At 44.1% G+C, this 16,147-nt stretch overlaps 2 protein-coding genes and 1 long non-coding RNA gene across 4 annotated transcripts; 1 reads left to right on the top strand and 2 right to left on the bottom strand.

Moving 5' to 3' along the window:
* Positions 1-26: 26 nt before the first annotated feature.
* Positions 27-9,549, top strand: ARL6IP5 (ADP ribosylation factor like GTPase 6 interacting protein 5). The gene is made up of 3 exons (XM_052678301.1): positions 27-243; positions 7,309-7,526; positions 7,789-9,549. The coding sequence occupies exons 1-3, from the start codon at positions 68-70 to the stop codon at positions 7,959-7,961; spliced, it is 567 nt and encodes a 188-aa protein (XP_052534261.1). The 5' UTR covers positions 27-67; the 3' UTR covers positions 7,962-9,549.
* On the bottom strand, positions 923-6,366 carry LOC128078282 (uncharacterized). 2 transcript variants are annotated; one of them, XR_008205557.1, is made up of 3 exons: positions 6,161-6,366; positions 3,808-3,913; positions 923-3,698 (listed from the first exon to the last, which is right to left on the bottom strand). It is a non-coding gene; the product is annotated as an uncharacterized LOC128078282 (long non-coding RNA). The 2 variants fall into 2 exon arrangements; XR_008205556.1 differs by lacking the exon at positions 923-3,698 and having other exon boundaries at positions 3,730-3,913.
* Positions 9,550-10,807: 1,258 nt separating the features above from the next.
* On the bottom strand, positions 10,808-15,804 carry LMOD3 (leiomodin 3). Its single transcript, XM_052678289.1, has 3 exons — positions 15,360-15,804; positions 13,098-14,432; positions 10,808-11,150 (listed from the first exon to the last, which is right to left on the bottom strand). Exons 1-3 carry the CDS (start codon positions 15,648-15,650, stop codon positions 11,124-11,126), a joined length of 1,653 nt encoding a protein of 550 aa, XP_052534249.1. The 5' UTR covers positions 15,651-15,804; the 3' UTR covers positions 10,808-11,123.
* Between the last annotated feature and the right edge of the window lie 343 nt (positions 15,805-16,147).

Consider the following 16,147-nt stretch of genomic DNA (forward strand, 5'->3'; position numbering starts at 1 on the left):
CCGGAGCCGCCCCGGGGCGGTACCACGAAGCCCGAGGCCTGCGCGGCGGCTGGGCGGGGCAGCAGCCATGGAGGTGCAGGTGGCTCCGCTGCGCTCCTGGGAGGACTTCTTCCCCGGTTCCGATCGTTTCGCCCGGCCCGACTTCAAGGACATCTCGAAATGGAACAACCGGGTGGTCAACAACCTGCTCTACTACCAGACCAACTATCTGATGGTGGCCGCCGTCGTCGTCGCCATCGTGGGGTCAGTGAGCTGGAGGCGGTGGGGCTGCGGGGTGAGGGGCGGCGCGGCATCGATATCCCCAAACATACGGCCGCCTTTGCTATGTGTTGGGTGGGGGCTGGCTTTCTTAGGACGTGCTTTTTAATTCCTGGTTGGCAAATCTGGGAGCTGCCCTTTGTTTCCCACGGGCTGCCCGAGCTGGCCTGGCAGAAAGCAGCGGTGGGTGCAGGATGTCACTGGCTGCTCTGAGGCGATCGCTGCTTCCTGCCTCGTCTGCCTGGCTTGGCTGTCAAGCTGAGAGAAACTTCACTCTGAATTCCAACAAATAAGGAGATAAATTCTGCTCTCTGTTACAGCTTTAAGCCTATGCCAAAGGGACAGAACAAGCCTTTCTTATTCCTGACCTAGCGCAGATTGAAAGCCTTTCATATAAATTAAGCACAGTACCCATCCATTTTTGTGAAACTGAGACCTTCATGTCTCGTGTCAGCTGTAGCTTCCCTAGGGAGAATTGGGAAATAACCTAATCATTATTAGAATTAAAGCCTGTGCGACTCTTCTTTAAGTACTGCTTTGAGGTCTAGAAGCTCTTTGTCAGGAGTTGCAGTAGAAGCTGTGATGATTGAGCTTTTAAAATGGAAACTTGAAAGACGTTTCCTACGCTCCTCAGCAAACAATGTGCAAATGCTTAAATTGGAGGATTGCCTGGCCACTAGGCCAGATTGGTTTTGGCAGGATTTTATTTTATCATATATGTTGCAGCGGCTTACATTTTTCCTCCTATCCATTTTTTTTTTTTCTCGTGAAGCAATCTGTAACTTTTTAGGGCTGCTGATGCTATTGACCCAGCATCTGAGTCAGTGGAGAATCTCTGGGTTCGGGGAGTTTTATCCCGTGCTTTATGAAAGGAAAGGCTGAGAACCCTGCTTTTCTCTTCTTTTTGCTCCATTTTGGCTAAGGGTTTGGCCGTGGGAGATTTTCTGCTTAATTTTGGTGGAGATCCGTACTCTGTACTCAACTCAGTAGCAGATCATTAGACAGTAAAGAGACTTCCAGACTCTTACTCACTTTAGAGAGAATCTAATCTTCTCTCTTTATCTACCTTTATTTAGCAGAGCAATACCGTAGCCAGTTCTAAATAAGCAGGTAAATTAAAGCAACCCTGGAAGGCAGGAGTACAGCTCATTTGCCCCAAAAAGCTGGGGGGGAAAAAAGTGAATAATTTTGTTATCCTCAACTGGAAAACTGGAATGGCAGCAGCTTTTACTCCTAAATTCCTTTCCCCTTTTATTGTCTGATTTCACATCAGATCAAGGATAGTGATACATTTCCATGTATTTCCCACCATTTTGCTGAGGTGGTGGTAGGGAGCAGAGCCACACAAGACTGAGATTAATACCAGAAATGTAATTCCAGTATTTTGACATTAAACAATAACCTGCTACACTGAAAATTTACAGATGAGAAGAACCTGGAGTGAATTTGTTTTATTGCACATCTTAGAGCCTTTGATATGTGGCAGACCTGCTTCTTCCAACATTGAAGTAGAAGAATGGGAGGAAAACTGTAAAGGAAACAGGATAGCACTTCAATAAAGAAAAGCTATCCATTCATTTTTAATAAAAGATCTTTCTGTTGGCTGGATTGTAGCTTTGGGAGAAAGGCCAGGAAAGGTGTCCCAATTAAATTCACATTGATGACTAAGATGCAATCTTGCACTTCACCCTCTAGTGGGCTTGGGTGATAAGTGATGAATCATGGCTTTTTGGGAACTCCAGGACTGTGTGTAGGCCTACAGGCAGGATTACTGAAACCGTTAGAGCAGAGGTCTCTGTGATCAAAACTAAACTTTGCCCGTGACCCACTCTACCTGTTCTTAAGCCATCTTAATTATACAGACAGGCATTCAATGCAGAGAGGATATTTTGGCTACTGTAGTGGAGAGGTAGCTGTGGTAAATGCTGGCCTGAGATGGAAACTGTACTTGCGGTATCAAGACATCTCTGGGCAGCAGTGCTTATTGCCATGGCATAACGTACTGCCTCCTGGACAACACAGTTGACCTCTTCAATGTTTCACCATCTCCACATCTCTGTATGGTATGGAATACCTTACTGTGGGTGCAGCGTTCTTATAGTTGGGTCGTGGTTGGTCTCACTGATCTTTGTGATCTTTCCAACCTGAGTGATTCTATGACTGTGGGAGGCACTAAGTTTAAGAAATATCTGCACAGCACTCCCAACAGCCTGCAACTCTCTCCCAACCAATCAATCTGCCTGGTAAGCAGTCTACTTTCTCCTAGTCTGATAAGGCTCCACTGTCTTGCAGTTCTCAAACTGACTGCTTAAACTGATGCTTCTTTTAGGCTCATGGTGCCTCACATTTGCTAAAAAATAGTATGTGCAGAAGTGATACTATGAAAAAGTGTAATGGGTTTCAGGGTGCTGCATCCTCTGGCACAGTGTCTTCTCTACAGCCTGAAGTTCAATGTTGCTTTCGTTTTGCACTCTTGTCATTTAAACATCCACTGGCCATCTGTACAACCCCTGCAATGAACAAGTGTGTGGGTGTCTTTTTCTTTTGTTTTTCTTTTAATTCTTTATTTTCTTTCCTCCCCAGACCACTGCCTTAGCTGACTTGCTTGTAGTTAATTCCCTTAAGAGAACAAGAATTGCAGAGCAGCAAAATGCTCATTTGTAGTTTCTGTAATGCCTGATGAAATACTCAGAAGTGTGCAACACACTGCTCCAAAACCTACTGCTGCAATGTAATGCTACATAACTTCACGAAGTGGATAAAAACTTCATTTTAAAGACAAACATACAGAAACCTTCATAAAGGTCCAGCAATTTCTTTCTGGAGTGCAGAAAGAACTCCAGCTCCTGTTCTGAAAGCAGCCTAAGTGAGAAACAATATGTAAAAAAGTCTTGCTAAACCTGTGGCTGCTGTGGTCTGTTGCCTGGCTGTTAGTGACAAATTTTTGTTTGTTAGTGACAAATCAGAGGACAACATACCTTTCATAGGTTTACGTGCTAACTTCAGATGAGCTGAAACCAGAAGTATGGGGAGTGGAGAAGCAGAACTTACTCTCCACTGTAATGTTGTTTCAATTAAAACAGAAGAGGAAGGAAGCAGGAAACTGCTCTCGCCTGCCTGCTGCTTCCAGAGTGTGCTGACTTCTGGGCCTGTGCTGCTGGAGGTTTCTGCCTTGAGCAAAAGATGAGTCTTGCCCAGCTCTTTTTCCCTATGCTGTAGCTGTGACTTCTCCGAGTTAGTGGTTATCTCTGCTGCTAGGAGGCTGAATCCGGGAAACTAAAATAAATGAATCTGTTTTTGCTGTCAGAGGTAGCTACATAGTTACCAGTACTCCTGCCACACCAGTAAGTAGCTCCTCTGCTATCTTCTGGTACAGCTTGCAACTGATACAGTGTCCCAAAGCCTTGGTCCACACAGCACGGTGTTTGTGTCCCTGGAGCCTGCAGACAGACAGAATGTTTCTTCTATTTATTCTTTTTTTTTCCCACCCCTCTTTGTACTCTATATCACAGCAATTACAGTAGCTGAGGAGTAACTGCAGGTACTTACTGTTGCCCTGAGATACCAGTGGCATTAAATCCAGGCGGCAGTTTTCCTTGCCAGTTTGTTCCTGCTGTTTTGGAGGCTGCAGCATCCTACCAGGGCCGCATCTTGTCTGCTTGGGGGAGCAATAAAGTAGAGCATCCTGTTAGGAGGCTTTGAGCTCAAGGTTGTTTGCACACCAAATGTTGCTCAGTCCTGCCATACTGACTAGTTTCAGTGTAGTGAGAGAGAACAGTTTTCTTTCTTAGCTCCCGAAGAGTATTTCTTCCCTTTAGATATCTGAGCAGCCCAAAATCAAGTTACCACAACACTGCCATGCTAATAGCTCCATGCATTACATTTTTAAGTATTTGGGAGTCTTACAAATCCGTCCTAAAGAGAATTATTTTTAGAAAGTATCTTGTAACATGCTTAATGGCTGGCCACTTACCTTGTCTCAGCTGCTTTGAAAGACTCCCAGCCTATTTGCCTGACCATGAATGTTTTATGCTGTGTCTCGATCTGTATATAAATGTGGCCAATATCAGTGCTGATGGTTTGACTAGAAGAGGACTTCTAGAGTTGCTATACAGCTCTCATTTCCCCCCAGATATGTGTTCTAAAAAAATGTGCCTGTGTTTTGTGTTTTTTTTTCCTTTTTAGTCTTTAGCTGTTGTGCTAGTGAGAGAAGTGTGCCAGCAGATCTGAATGAAACTGCATAATGGAGATCTGACCTCCTGAAAAAATGCCACTGCTGGAGAATAGATATCTATATATAAATATTTAGGAGAATTTTAGGTAGCACTGTGAGTTTGGCTCTTTTGGTGATTCAAACAGTAGAGGGGAGCTTGGCATGTGACACCCTATCCAGTACTGTAATCAACAGTATTGAAGCCTGTGGACACATGGCTGATAATTTGAATACCAGTTTTTAGTGGCAACTGCTACCCCCATCTGTTTTTGTGTGGCTCTGAATGACTTCATTTGATACTTATGTTCACTGTTTCCTTGTAAGCGTTGGAATGCAGCCCACTTGAGAAAACATGTAATTCAATTAACTCTCCCCAAGAAAATGGGATCTTTTGAATGTATGTTTTTTTTCTTCACATCCCTGACAGCAAGTCAGTAACACAGAACCCATGTAATACCAGAAAGAGCATAGAGCAGAAGAGTCTTTGGTCTTTCCTCTATAAACACAGGGGGATTGCTTTTCACCAGCAGTTTCTGAAGCTGTAACGAGAATGAGAGGAAGGATGGGGAAGGTAAAGCTTTGAGAGCATTTACCCAACGCCTGGAGAACATAGCATGGAGCTCGGCCAGGCCCTTTGTTCCTTCCAGGATTATTTTTTCAGTAACTTTTTAGGAACAATCCAAGTAAGTTTGGCCATTTCTACTCCAGGCTAGCAGTGATGCCGAGATGATTTCTGCTTTAAGAATCCCATATGTCCAGTTGCATGTATGTAAACAGGACACTAGTGTGGTGCAGTCACGAGTCACCATCCTTTGGCTACAATGGAACACAGATGAAGCCAATTTCTTTCCAGAGAAGTACTGTTCACTTTTTCCAGCCTGGAAACTTAGGATTGACAATTCAGAGCTAAATATAATCTGGCTGGCTGCAGGGAGTGACTCAGATGCAAGAAGTGAGTCTGCCCTATCGCCGTTTCCAAATAGCCATGCTGGCTCTTCAGCATGAGTAGCAGAAGCAGGTGGGGAGCTAGTTTGGATTCTAATCTCTTTCTATCCAGTTCTCCTGTCTCCTGTTGGCACAAATGACTTACAGAGTCTAGAGCCAGGCTCTCAAATCATTCTGGGGGTTCTTTGTTCTCTAGGGAAATGCTCTCTGGCACTGCAGGTACAGTGTTGACATGCCAGTCCAGAAAGAGATTTCTTTAGCTTGTGCCGGATGTGAAGCACAGACCACAAACCATAGCATCCTCCTCAGCACTGGGGTGGAGTGGTGAGTCATTGTGCCCATGACTTCAGAACAGAAAGTCTGACTGCAAGGTCTATGGCAGAAAATCTTTACTGCTTTACAGGAATAGTGTTATGCTGCTGTCACTGTGGGAGCTGCTCGGAGCGCTCAGCTGCTGTGTAATTAGGGCTGTGGAAATACAAGCAAGGAAATCAGAATGCACAGGATATCACACAGCTTATTTCAGTAGAAGTGAAATATAGTTGAGCCTGGCTTTTGTACAAGTACAGAAACAAGCTAAACAGAGTCATCGGTGAAAACTGAGGACAAAGCAACCTCTTAAATACTTGGGAGCAGGTGATGTTCTCATCCTGGTCCCAAAAAGGGACTTGCTGTTTATAGTGTAGAGCTGATCCACTCGGTGGCTTGGTTTGCTTGGTAACTCCAATAACAATAATAGAACACAAACCTCAGCAGTCGCCCCTTTGCCAGGCCTGGCTCTTCTTCCTGCAAGACCTTTACCCCACGTGTCCAGTTCCATCTGACTCTCAGACACATTTGCTTGGGACTGGGCTTTTGTGTGTCGTGCCAATGGTGGTAAGTTCCTGCAGGTCCATAAAATAACCTTAGTCAGGTGTGAACTGTTAAAGGGGATAATTCAGAGATAAAGCACTACACAGAACAGCAAAATATAAATACATTTAAAAGAAGAAATCATGGGCTGAAAGTCTAGGCTCCTAACAGTTGTTTCAATTGGGGAAAAACCTTCCTTTCCTGTCACCTACCCACACAATATATCTTCAGTCTAAGTTAAAGTTACCTCAGAATCTAATGTTTGTTTGGCAGGGGAATTAGTGTAATAGTTTGTATCAGTATTATGCTATTTTCTAAGATCTGCTGCAGTTTTTCTATAACTGTAAGCAATTTAGGTAGCTGGGCATAATAAACATTGCCTTCTTACCATAGCAAATTGCCAGTAAGTTGCTTCCACGTGCTTGTTTTGACACAAACACTATATGCCAAAGTTGATAAGTATCGAAGGCATAAACAATAACAGTGAAGTAACTTTCTATACTCAACATTTCCCATACCTTTTGCCCTTTGTAAATCCAGACAAGACGATAAAAACTAGTTGACCTGAACATGTAGGCTGATCCTGGTTTTGGTAATGTGAAGATCAGCCTGTTGGGTAACCGATCACTGGAACTGTGAGCTGTTGGGATTGGCTGACTTGGAGCATGATGTCAAGCAAAAGCACTGATAGCCTGGGTGGGAGGCAATCTGGTGCTAAATGTGTCTATTAATGTGATGCAGAAATTCTCATTATCCTCAGCTATGTTCAAGAAGGGAACATAAAGAAGAAGATTATCTAAATATGCTAATTCATGGCTAAAGGTTGCTTGTTCAGTTGCTTTGGGGTAAAAAGCAGAAGTCAATAAAGACTTTTGCAACAGCAACTGACTTCTTAATGACTTAGATAGCTATTTACCTACCTAGCAGCAAAGATACCAGCAAGCTAGATGTTTGCTGCATGGACACAATTCACAAAAGCTCTGAAACAAACTTCCTGGTCCCTATTTTTTTTTTCTTTTTCTCTCACCTCTTTTCTCCAGATTTCTGAGTCCCCTGAATATGCTCATTGGTGGTACTGTGGTGGTCCTGGTGTTCCTGGGGTTCGTGTGGGTGTCACACAACAAGGACATACTCCGCAGGATGAAGAAGCAGTACCCAACCACGTTTGTGATAGTCATCATGCTGTCTAGCTACTTCTTGATCTCCTACTTGGGAGATGTCATGGTGTTCATGTTTGGGATCACTCTTCCTCTCCTCTGTAAGTATTTTTGCTATTCTCTGAGGGATGAACTGAGCTTTCTCAAATAAGTCTTGAGAGACTAAATCAGCTAATGGCTGTACTCTCTCTAAAGCAAAGACAAGACTGGGGGAAGAGGGCACATAAAACACCACAAGTCATCTTGAGTGTTATTATTATTAAATAGATACTTGCAGTTACTGAAGCAGTCATTCAGAGATCTTCTTCCAGCTGATGCATTCATTGGGCGTTACTGATTAATAAATGTGTTTTTGTTGTGCAGTGATGTTTATCCACGCTTCTCTGAGGCTCCGGAACATAAAGAACAAGCTGGAGAACAAAAAGGAAGAAATAGGTTTGAAGAAGACCCCAATGGGTATCATACTGGATGCTCTAGAACAGCAGGAGGAAAGTATCAACAAACTGGCTGACTACATATCTAAAGTAAAGGAGTAAGCAACTGCAATGTGGTGTTTTTAACTCTTCTGTTGCAAGAGTGTAATTGCTATTTACTATTGTTCAAGCTTGCTTTCAGTTTGTGTACAAAACAAGAAATGCACGTGTGGTACAGATTAATAATTGCAGGATACAGTATTCCAAGGAATTCAGGGCTCCTCTAAGAATATTAAAAGAGTAACTTCTTTTGTTGTATAATTAAATGTTCTGGTGTTTACACAAGTACCAACTTAAACGTATTTACTTGTCTCTTCTTCTTGGGGGGATGAAGGGAGAAGAGATGGAAACGGATGGAATGCAATCTCTTAAATATCTTGCAACAAATTTGTCTGTTAGTAAGAGTAACACTCCTTTCATCTCAGTTCTCCAAGATGGCAGTTTAGCCAATTTGTTATGTGTAGCACCTTCATGCTGGCAGTGTTCAAGGTGAGCTGGAATGTATTGAAAGTTTGTATCTCTTGCATCCTCTACACCCCTAACTCCAGTGGTCTTGTATTGAGACCACATTGCTAGCTTAACTGGCAAGTGGTAAAACTGTGCAATACCTGTAACCAATATGGGTTCTGTCCTCACCTCACATTCCTCCTTTGGTAGCTGGGGAACAGTCTAAATAGATCTAAGCATGGAGAGTATATAAGGCACAGTGCCTCTCAATATGTTCCAATTATGTTCCAATAAAACATACCTTTGTGTTCCCTGAAATCTTCGTTCTGTTGATCTCTAGAAGTTGCTTTTCTCTGCAAGAGAGGCAGAACTTCCTTGTGTAACTAAACCCAAGCATGGGAGGAAAAAAATTTTTGGATAAGCTAGATGAGTTGCGTTTCCACCCTATTGATGTTTTTAAACACTGTTACTTTAGGACTTACCTTGTTCTGCTTTATTCTGTGTCAGCTTTTTGTAGATGAAGGTGTATGTGTGTTTTCATGTGTGCTTTGTTTGGGTTTTTTTCTCAAGCAGAATGCAAACATAGAAGTAAAACTCGCACTTCACTGACTTTAGTGCTGACAGTCTTCAGAAGAATAAACTGGGTTCCAGGTTTATGAGTAAAAGCAATAAAAGTCAAGATACAGTTATTGAATACCCGTTCCAAATTCATACAGACACTTGCCTGTAACAACTCCTGACAGTGATGTGTGGGATTCTTTTATATGTATTTTAACTTAATTACCAGCTCTGATGGAATTGTCTTGCTAATAGCAGCTTCTGAAATATAATGGGGAAAAAACGTTGTCCAGGTGACACTCCATTGAAATATTCTTGCATTTCTCTTTTTCTAACAAAGTGATTCATATAACAACAAAGCAAACATCTTTACGGTTGAAGCTTTTATGTAACTTACCATGCTGTTTTCATAGTGAGCTGTGTAGAAACCTGAACACGTCATTCCATTTAAGTGTTAAAGTGATCAGTATTTATTGAAAATATTTCCAGCTGGAGAGTCAATGGCCTGTTCCTCACATGTAGCGCATGGTCTTTGTTTCTGAAAACTGTTTCCACACTTAAAAGTAGTAGCCTATGACTTCATCATTACTGTAGAATTTTAAAAGACTGCACAGTCATGAAGAAAAATAAACTCTAATGGTGACTACTGAGTGTATTTCTTTCAGGTTGGGAAATGTGACTCTAACCTCAGCTTGTGGATGTCTTCACAGCTGGTGAGCTCAGCGGGGTGGCGGTGGGACAGCTGTGGTCACCCTACCACGCCATGAGACAGTGCTTGTGATGAATTCTGGTTTTGATTGCTGTCTCTATTCATGCTGCTGAGTCGTGACAGAGCTGCTTGTGAGCTGCAGGAATGGTGCAGCCTCTCTCTTGCATCCTTGCAAAAGCCTGTCTGCAGAAGTGCAATATATAAGCATTTGTTCACGTTTTTACTGTCTCTTATATAACTGCTTAACTGTGATTTTACATTTCTTTTAATTACCTGGAGGGATTTCTGCCTGCTTCTAAGGTTACTGGGAGCCATGCCCTGGGCAGCTCTAGGATTTAGCTGCCAGAGAACCATTGCAAACAGTTGTAGGCAGCAAGGAGAGACTGACCTGCAGGAAGGCCTGCCACAAGCTGCAAAGTGGGCGTACTGAGTGAGTGGATCAGCCACAGGAAGGCAGAGGAGGTGAATGTTAGCAAAGGGGAAGGCTTGGCTGGGAGGAGAGGAGTGGATCAAAGGTGATTTTACAGGAATAAGCTTTGTAGCTTCCAGCAACTCGGGAAAAAAAAAGAAAACAAAAGAAAAAGCTGATCTCGTGGCAGCAATCCACAGGAAAGTGGCTTGTAGTTGCTGCAGAAAAGTCTTGCAGCAAAACCATCTGATGTGATTAAAAAAAGGGGAGGAGAAAAAAATGTCACAACAATATTAAAGTAAAAATAAGCTTTTCAAGTCACAGAGAGAGGGGTAAGGCTCATCCTCCAGATGCTTGAGAGCAGCATGAGGGAGGTTGGCAGCGGTGGTTTGGTGCGTCCTGAGATGGGGGTGGTGTGGAGCCCAATCCAGGGGTGAATTACATGGAATTAAGATTACAGCTCTCTAAACAGCACGGCATCATCTTTTACATGCTGATCAGGTATGAGACCAACTGGACTGTAAGGAAATACACTGGCTTGAAATATGGATGCACCAGAGTGCATTCTGTTCTGCAAGCTTCTTGCAAGCCATGGACGTGCTGCACATTTCTTATGGAGAGAGCTTTTATTTCATTCATTTCCTTAGCCTAAAAAATAAAGCTGTTTACATAGAAACCAAATGCTTTTCTTATGGACAAGAGAATAATCAAGGAGCATGTGTGTGAAAAGCAAGATAAGCTAAAGCACAGCGTGTTCCTGCAGAATTGGACAGCAGAAGGACAACATGGAAGCAAAATAGTTTACTGACAAACTAGAAAGACTTAAGGTTATTGATGTCTCTGAGGAAATCCTCCCACAACAAACTGGAGCCTTGAATCCATTTGGCAGACAGATGGCACTGGGATTTTGATACCTGATGGAAATTCTTAGTGCTGATTTTTCCCGTGCCAACCTTTTTCATCACACTGAGAGAAGTGCATATTGCAAGCTTTGTTCCCAAAGAGTCATATACACCACCTGGGTTCTGCAGAAAACTTCTGCTGAAACAACTGTAAGCAAAACTTGAACAGTCTTTGCTCCGAGTTGTTTTCTTTGGGTCTCTCACTCCAACTGCTTTGGTAACGGCACCTGGACAAGGACAAAGAAACACTGTAAGGAAAGGCAATTTCTCAAAGCAGTTTAGTTCAACATAAACATACAAACCTTCAGAAACTGTGAAAGGACCAGAAACATAATGGCAAGGAGCATCAAGGAGTTCAACCAGAAGTTTGGGTCTGTCTGCTGTTCCCCACTTGCAGTCTGTGATGCTTAATGCCCAGTAGACCACTTTGCAAGCAATGAGCCTCCCCCCCAGAGCAAGGACACCCAGGTTGGCTCAGGCAGTAAAACATAGCAGAGCTGAGGATATCAAGGCAGAAAAGCAGTTACCAAAATCACATGAGCAGATAAGAATAAAACCCTAATGCCCTAAATCCAAGCCGTTTGGCCTGATACTAGGTGTATCAACAAAAATCAGCACAAGTGTCCTTTGTTTCATCTTTCCAGGTCACCCAAGCATCCGGACATGGCTCCCAAGCTCAGCCAGCAGCTCTGGGAGAGCAAACAGCAACAAATCCCACAGCCTGTGGCTATCAAGATCTGCCTGGGATTTTGGGTGGGAGGAGGGTGTGGATCAGGGCTGTGCCAGTAGAAAGCCACAGGGTTCAAGGTCACTGCAGGGCTGATCCCTTCTGATATTTCAGGACAAGGCACTGCCTGAAATTACTGAGGGAATAGTTACTTCTGTGCAGACAAGTGAAAGCAAAGTGTCCCCCACTGTACAAAAGGGTCAATATTGAGCAACATATTAATTACAAAATACTACTGACTATTTCTATTTGCAAAAGATTTTCTGTCATCTTCCTCAGACCTTAGCAACACAAACAGAGGCATCAACATCACTAGCTACACACATTTTGAACTGCTTTCAATTTTCCTCGAATAAAGGTACAGTGCAAAGTAATGTTACAGGGAAGCAAAAAAAAATGAGTATCAGAAGCTTCCTGGGACAGTGGTTCCCATCATCAGGTCACCAGGCTCTGCATGCACCAGCACAGACACCTCCAGGTGCCTTGGGTGAATTTGGCCCCTGATTCTCCTTCCAGCACCTTAGCAACTTAGTAAAGCAGAATAAGAATGAGCAACAAAACCCAAATCCGTAATTTGTACATTTTTTTTTTTAGAAAATCAGTAGAGCACAGGACCAATTTTACCCGAGATGCTTCTATGCAGCTCTAAAATTGTATGTAAGCAACCAAGATAAGCAACATAAGGTGCAGGCTCAGACCCATGGAAAATAGATTTTAGGGGAGTCTTTGCACCATCACTGCTATAGAAAGTAATAATAATAACAGGACTACAGCATGTTTTTTTAATGGGGACCTAAGGACAGATTAAATGAATTCTGTGGAAAAAACCTGTTGTATTCCTGATCTTATAAGAGCATTTGCATATTATAATAATTAACATATTATTACCAGCACATCACCATTCAGTTCCTCTGAGTTTGTTTGCCCCCAGCTGCATTTCCTTTTATTTACCTTTATTACTATGGAACAAGAGGTTAAAATCCCACACCTGTCATTGGGATTTCACTAATTACTTTTGCCCTATGATGGTGCAAAATGAAAGCCAAAGAAGGCAGTGGGGCTCTGGTGATGCTAGGGCATCCCCTCAGTGGATGCCATGGGATAACTGCACACAGCTTGGGATGTGCTTGGAAGTCCCACCATTATGCTGATGGGTAAAGCCTAGGATGAGAGGTAATGGCTTTAAGATGGACCAAGGGAAGTTCAGATTTATATTAGCAAAAATCTCTTCTCAGAAAGAGCAGTGATGCAGTGGCACAGAGAGGGGGGGTGGGTCACCTGGAGTTGTTCAAGAACCATGGAGATCTGGCACTGAGGGACGTGATCAGCGGGCACGGTGGGGGTGGGTAGGGGTTGGACTTGGTGATCTTAGAGGTCTTTCCCAACCTCAATGTTCTATGAAAATAGCAGCTCTAGAGCACGATCCCCTCCACTGCTGAACACTCACCGGTTTGAGGTACGCGACGTTGCTCTGACGAATGTCATTCAGCAGCTGATCTCGTGGTGTTATCTCGACGAGAGGAGGGGGCCTTCTCCTGGGGATGGGCTTCAGGGTCTTGATCACATCCTTGAGGTTGGTTTTCTCAGTGGGCTCCACATACTTGGGCACGGCGGGTTTGCGTTGGATCTTCTTCAGCTTGATCACCCTGAAGCTGGGCTCAGCCCCACGCGGCTGCTCAGGAGCTGTGGGTCGTGTGCTTTCCTTCCCCCGCCCCTGAGGTGCTGAGGTGAGGATGGGTGGTTTGGGTGCTGGGGGAGCTTCCTGCGGTCTGGACTGGGGCATCGGCCCCCCCAGCATCTCCCACATCCCAGGTGGCAAGCCCAGTCCGTTCTCCAACATGGCGATCAGCTCTCTCTGCTCTTTCATTTGCTGCTGCCTTTGCCCCTCCTGCCTCTTCTGCCTCTGCTTATCCAGGTTCCTGCTCAGCAGGTTGGTCACCACCATCCTGGGCCCCGGCAGCTCAAAGTGGTAGCCCATTTTCAGCAGGGTGTTGTTGGCCTTCAGCAGCCTGGCGATCTCCATCTCGGCCTGGTGGCCCAGCATGCTCCTCTGGTTGTGGAAACGGAACTCCGTCAGAATCTCGTTGTACTGCAGGCACCTCATGATGGCCACAACGCCCTTCCCAGAGATGAAGTTGGAGTCGATGTTGAGCGTGGTGATGCTCCTGTTCTCACGCAGCATATTGGCCAGCGCAAATGCAACGCTGTCATCAGCTCCCACATTGGCCAAGCTGAACGTTTTTATGTTCTTATTCTTCTTCATCGCATTGACAAAGTCTATCAGCATTTCTTTGGGGATGTTCTCTATGTTGTTCAGGTTGAGCTCCTTCATCTCTGGATTGTTTTTTCGGACTTTCTCCAAGCTCTCTTCTAAGTTGGTTTGATTTCCTGATGGCCTAGCACTGAGCTTCATGAAGCTGGTATCTAATGCTAACTTTTTGGGGATGTTCAATTTTGAGATTTTCTTTTCATTTTCATCTGACTTTTCCGTGGTTTCCCCTGACTCTGTACCTGGTTGCTTGCTTGTTTGATCACTGTGATGGTCTTCATTAACACAAGTTTCCTTTGTTTCTGACTCACTCTCATCTTCCTCCTCTTCACCTTCCTCCTCTTCCTCCTCCTCCTCCTCCTCCTCTCTCTCCTCATTGCTTCCATCTCTGTTCATCTCCTCAGGCTGTGTTACTGCATGTGACACGCTTTCATTTTTGTAGTGCCGCCCTTTCCCATCAGCTTCTGGCCCCCTCATGCTACCACCATCTCCCATCTCCTCTGCTGTCATTCTCTGCAGGAGACAGAAACAGGCAAAATAACATTAACCTTTTGCTGAAACAATGGAATGGTGGTATTTCCATACCTCTATGTCCACTATAGAATAATAACACTTAAACATGCCGTTGTCTGAAAGTCCTAGTGTGCTGCATTGGTATGGAATGAAAGGACAATTGCTCTGAAAGTGGCTGTAGGCAAATTTCTCATCTTTTCCCTTGAAGAACATTGACCAATAAATCCTGGATGGATTTAATGATACACTGAGGTGGTCCTGAAACCCTTCTGGGGATTAAGGAGCTCTGATCCTACTCTACTTCTGGATTTGGTGTTATTTTTATCATTTCCTTGTCAAGTGCCACAAAACACTGACAAATATCCAAGTGTGTCCTTAACCTCTATTCAAATCATATGGATAGTACAACAAACTTAAGGAGTGCATCGAAAAGGATGGGACTGGTTCAGGGAGTTTGCATGCCTGCTCATTTTTGTACGTTCACATTGGAAAAACGGTCTGTAGGATTTTTCCCCCAACGTGACATTAAATTCTGCTGATGATTACATTCAACATACTCATTAAACTAAGTGCTCCATGGAAAAGCAGTAAGATGTCAATCAATGTGCAAAGCCAAACCGATGCCTTATATCCTCCAGATTGATTTTCTGAGAGTTTCTCAGTGGTTTGCTTTATTGAAACAGCATTAAGATATTCTTCTGCTGAAAGCCACAAAAAAAGATTTAGGAAAACATCTAAATATAAACTTTTATACCAGTCCAAGCTGGATCCTGACATTACTGAGGCTTTCAAGCCATTTAAACACATGGCTTGTACTGCACCGTTCTAACAAAGAATGGAAGCAGGGATAGATTAAGGTATTGCAACTACAAAACAGATCCCATGGCAGACACACAAAAGATAGGCAGGAATTTTTTTGCTGGTTACCTCGGAGGGCAGGAGGGTGACGGGAACTCTCTCATCCTCAAGCATGCGTCGGGACGCCTTCTGCCAGTACAGGTAGTCCACCAGGGAGCGGTGGTCAAAGCTGCCCGTTGGGGGCTTCTCTGTCTGATCCCTCTGTATCATTCCTGTGGGGAGCTCAGGGTCAGGGGCCATCACCTCCATCTCACTCTGCAGCTCCTTCAGCTCCTCAGGGGAGAGGTTGGCCAGGATTTCGTCTTCATTTATGTCCTCGGGGGACACATCTTCGTCAGATGTTTGGCCGAGTTCAGACATGTTTTGCTCGTTCCCTCCTTCCCCTGTAACTTAATAAAACTGAAGATAAATTTGATATTTTTTCCCCCTAGCAGTAGCTCATCTGGTTAAACCGACGACTTTGTGTTTTGGTCATGAGCGGCGGCAGCTCTCGATCGCAGTGCAGCACACGGGCAGCACCTCTAAGTCTATATTAAGCTGCACTTGGCTGGATAAAGAGAATTTATGGAGATGCTGCCACGCTCCATTTTCAGCAACGTGTCAGCTGTGCAAACCCTTCTGACATTTCAGTGCAGCTGGTGCGTCCCCCATTGAGATCCAGAGGAGATGGTCATTTTCTAGGGGAATTTAGTGCTACTTTCTGTGCACGGATTGCCCCCAGTCCACGGGTGCAGTTGATGCTGCCTGCAAGGTGTCTGGGGGAGATCCGTGTTGAAATCATTTTTCTTTATAATTTCATGAGGTGTCTGTATCCATTACAACTCAGATGTCTCAAAAACAGGACTGAGGACAGCAGA

This window comes from Tympanuchus pallidicinctus, unplaced genomic scaffold, assembly GCF_026119805.1.
Source record: "Tympanuchus pallidicinctus isolate F22 unplaced genomic scaffold, pur_lepc_1.0 scaffold17, whole genome shotgun sequence".
Taxonomy (NCBI): Eukaryota; Metazoa; Chordata; class Aves; order Galliformes; family Phasianidae; genus Tympanuchus; species Tympanuchus pallidicinctus.

Excerpts from the sequence above, each read along its gene's own strand:
- LMOD3 (XM_052678289.1), bottom strand. The coding sequence starts at position 15,650 with ATGTCTGAACTCGGCCAAACATCTGACGAAGATGTGTCCCCCGAGGAC. Across the intron at positions 14,433-15,359 it reads TCACCCTCCTGCCCTCCGAG|AGAATGACAGCAGAGGAGAT; the intron begins GTAACCAGCAAA and ends TGTCTCCTGCAG. Across the intron at positions 11,151-13,097 it reads ACGTCGCGTACCTCAAACCG|GTGCCGTTACCAAAGCAGTT; the intron begins GTGAGTGTTCAG and ends GTCCTTGTCCAG.
- ARL6IP5 (XM_052678301.1), top strand. The coding sequence starts at position 68 with ATGGAGGTGCAGGTGGCTCCGCTGCGCTCCTGGGAGGACTTCTTCCCC. Across the intron at positions 244-7,308 it reads GTCGTCGTCGCCATCGTGGG|ATTTCTGAGTCCCCTGAATA; the intron begins GTCAGTGAGCTG and ends TCTTTTCTCCAG. Across the intron at positions 7,527-7,788 it reads GATCACTCTTCCTCTCCTCT|TGATGTTTATCCACGCTTCT; the intron begins GTAAGTATTTTT and ends TTTGTTGTGCAG.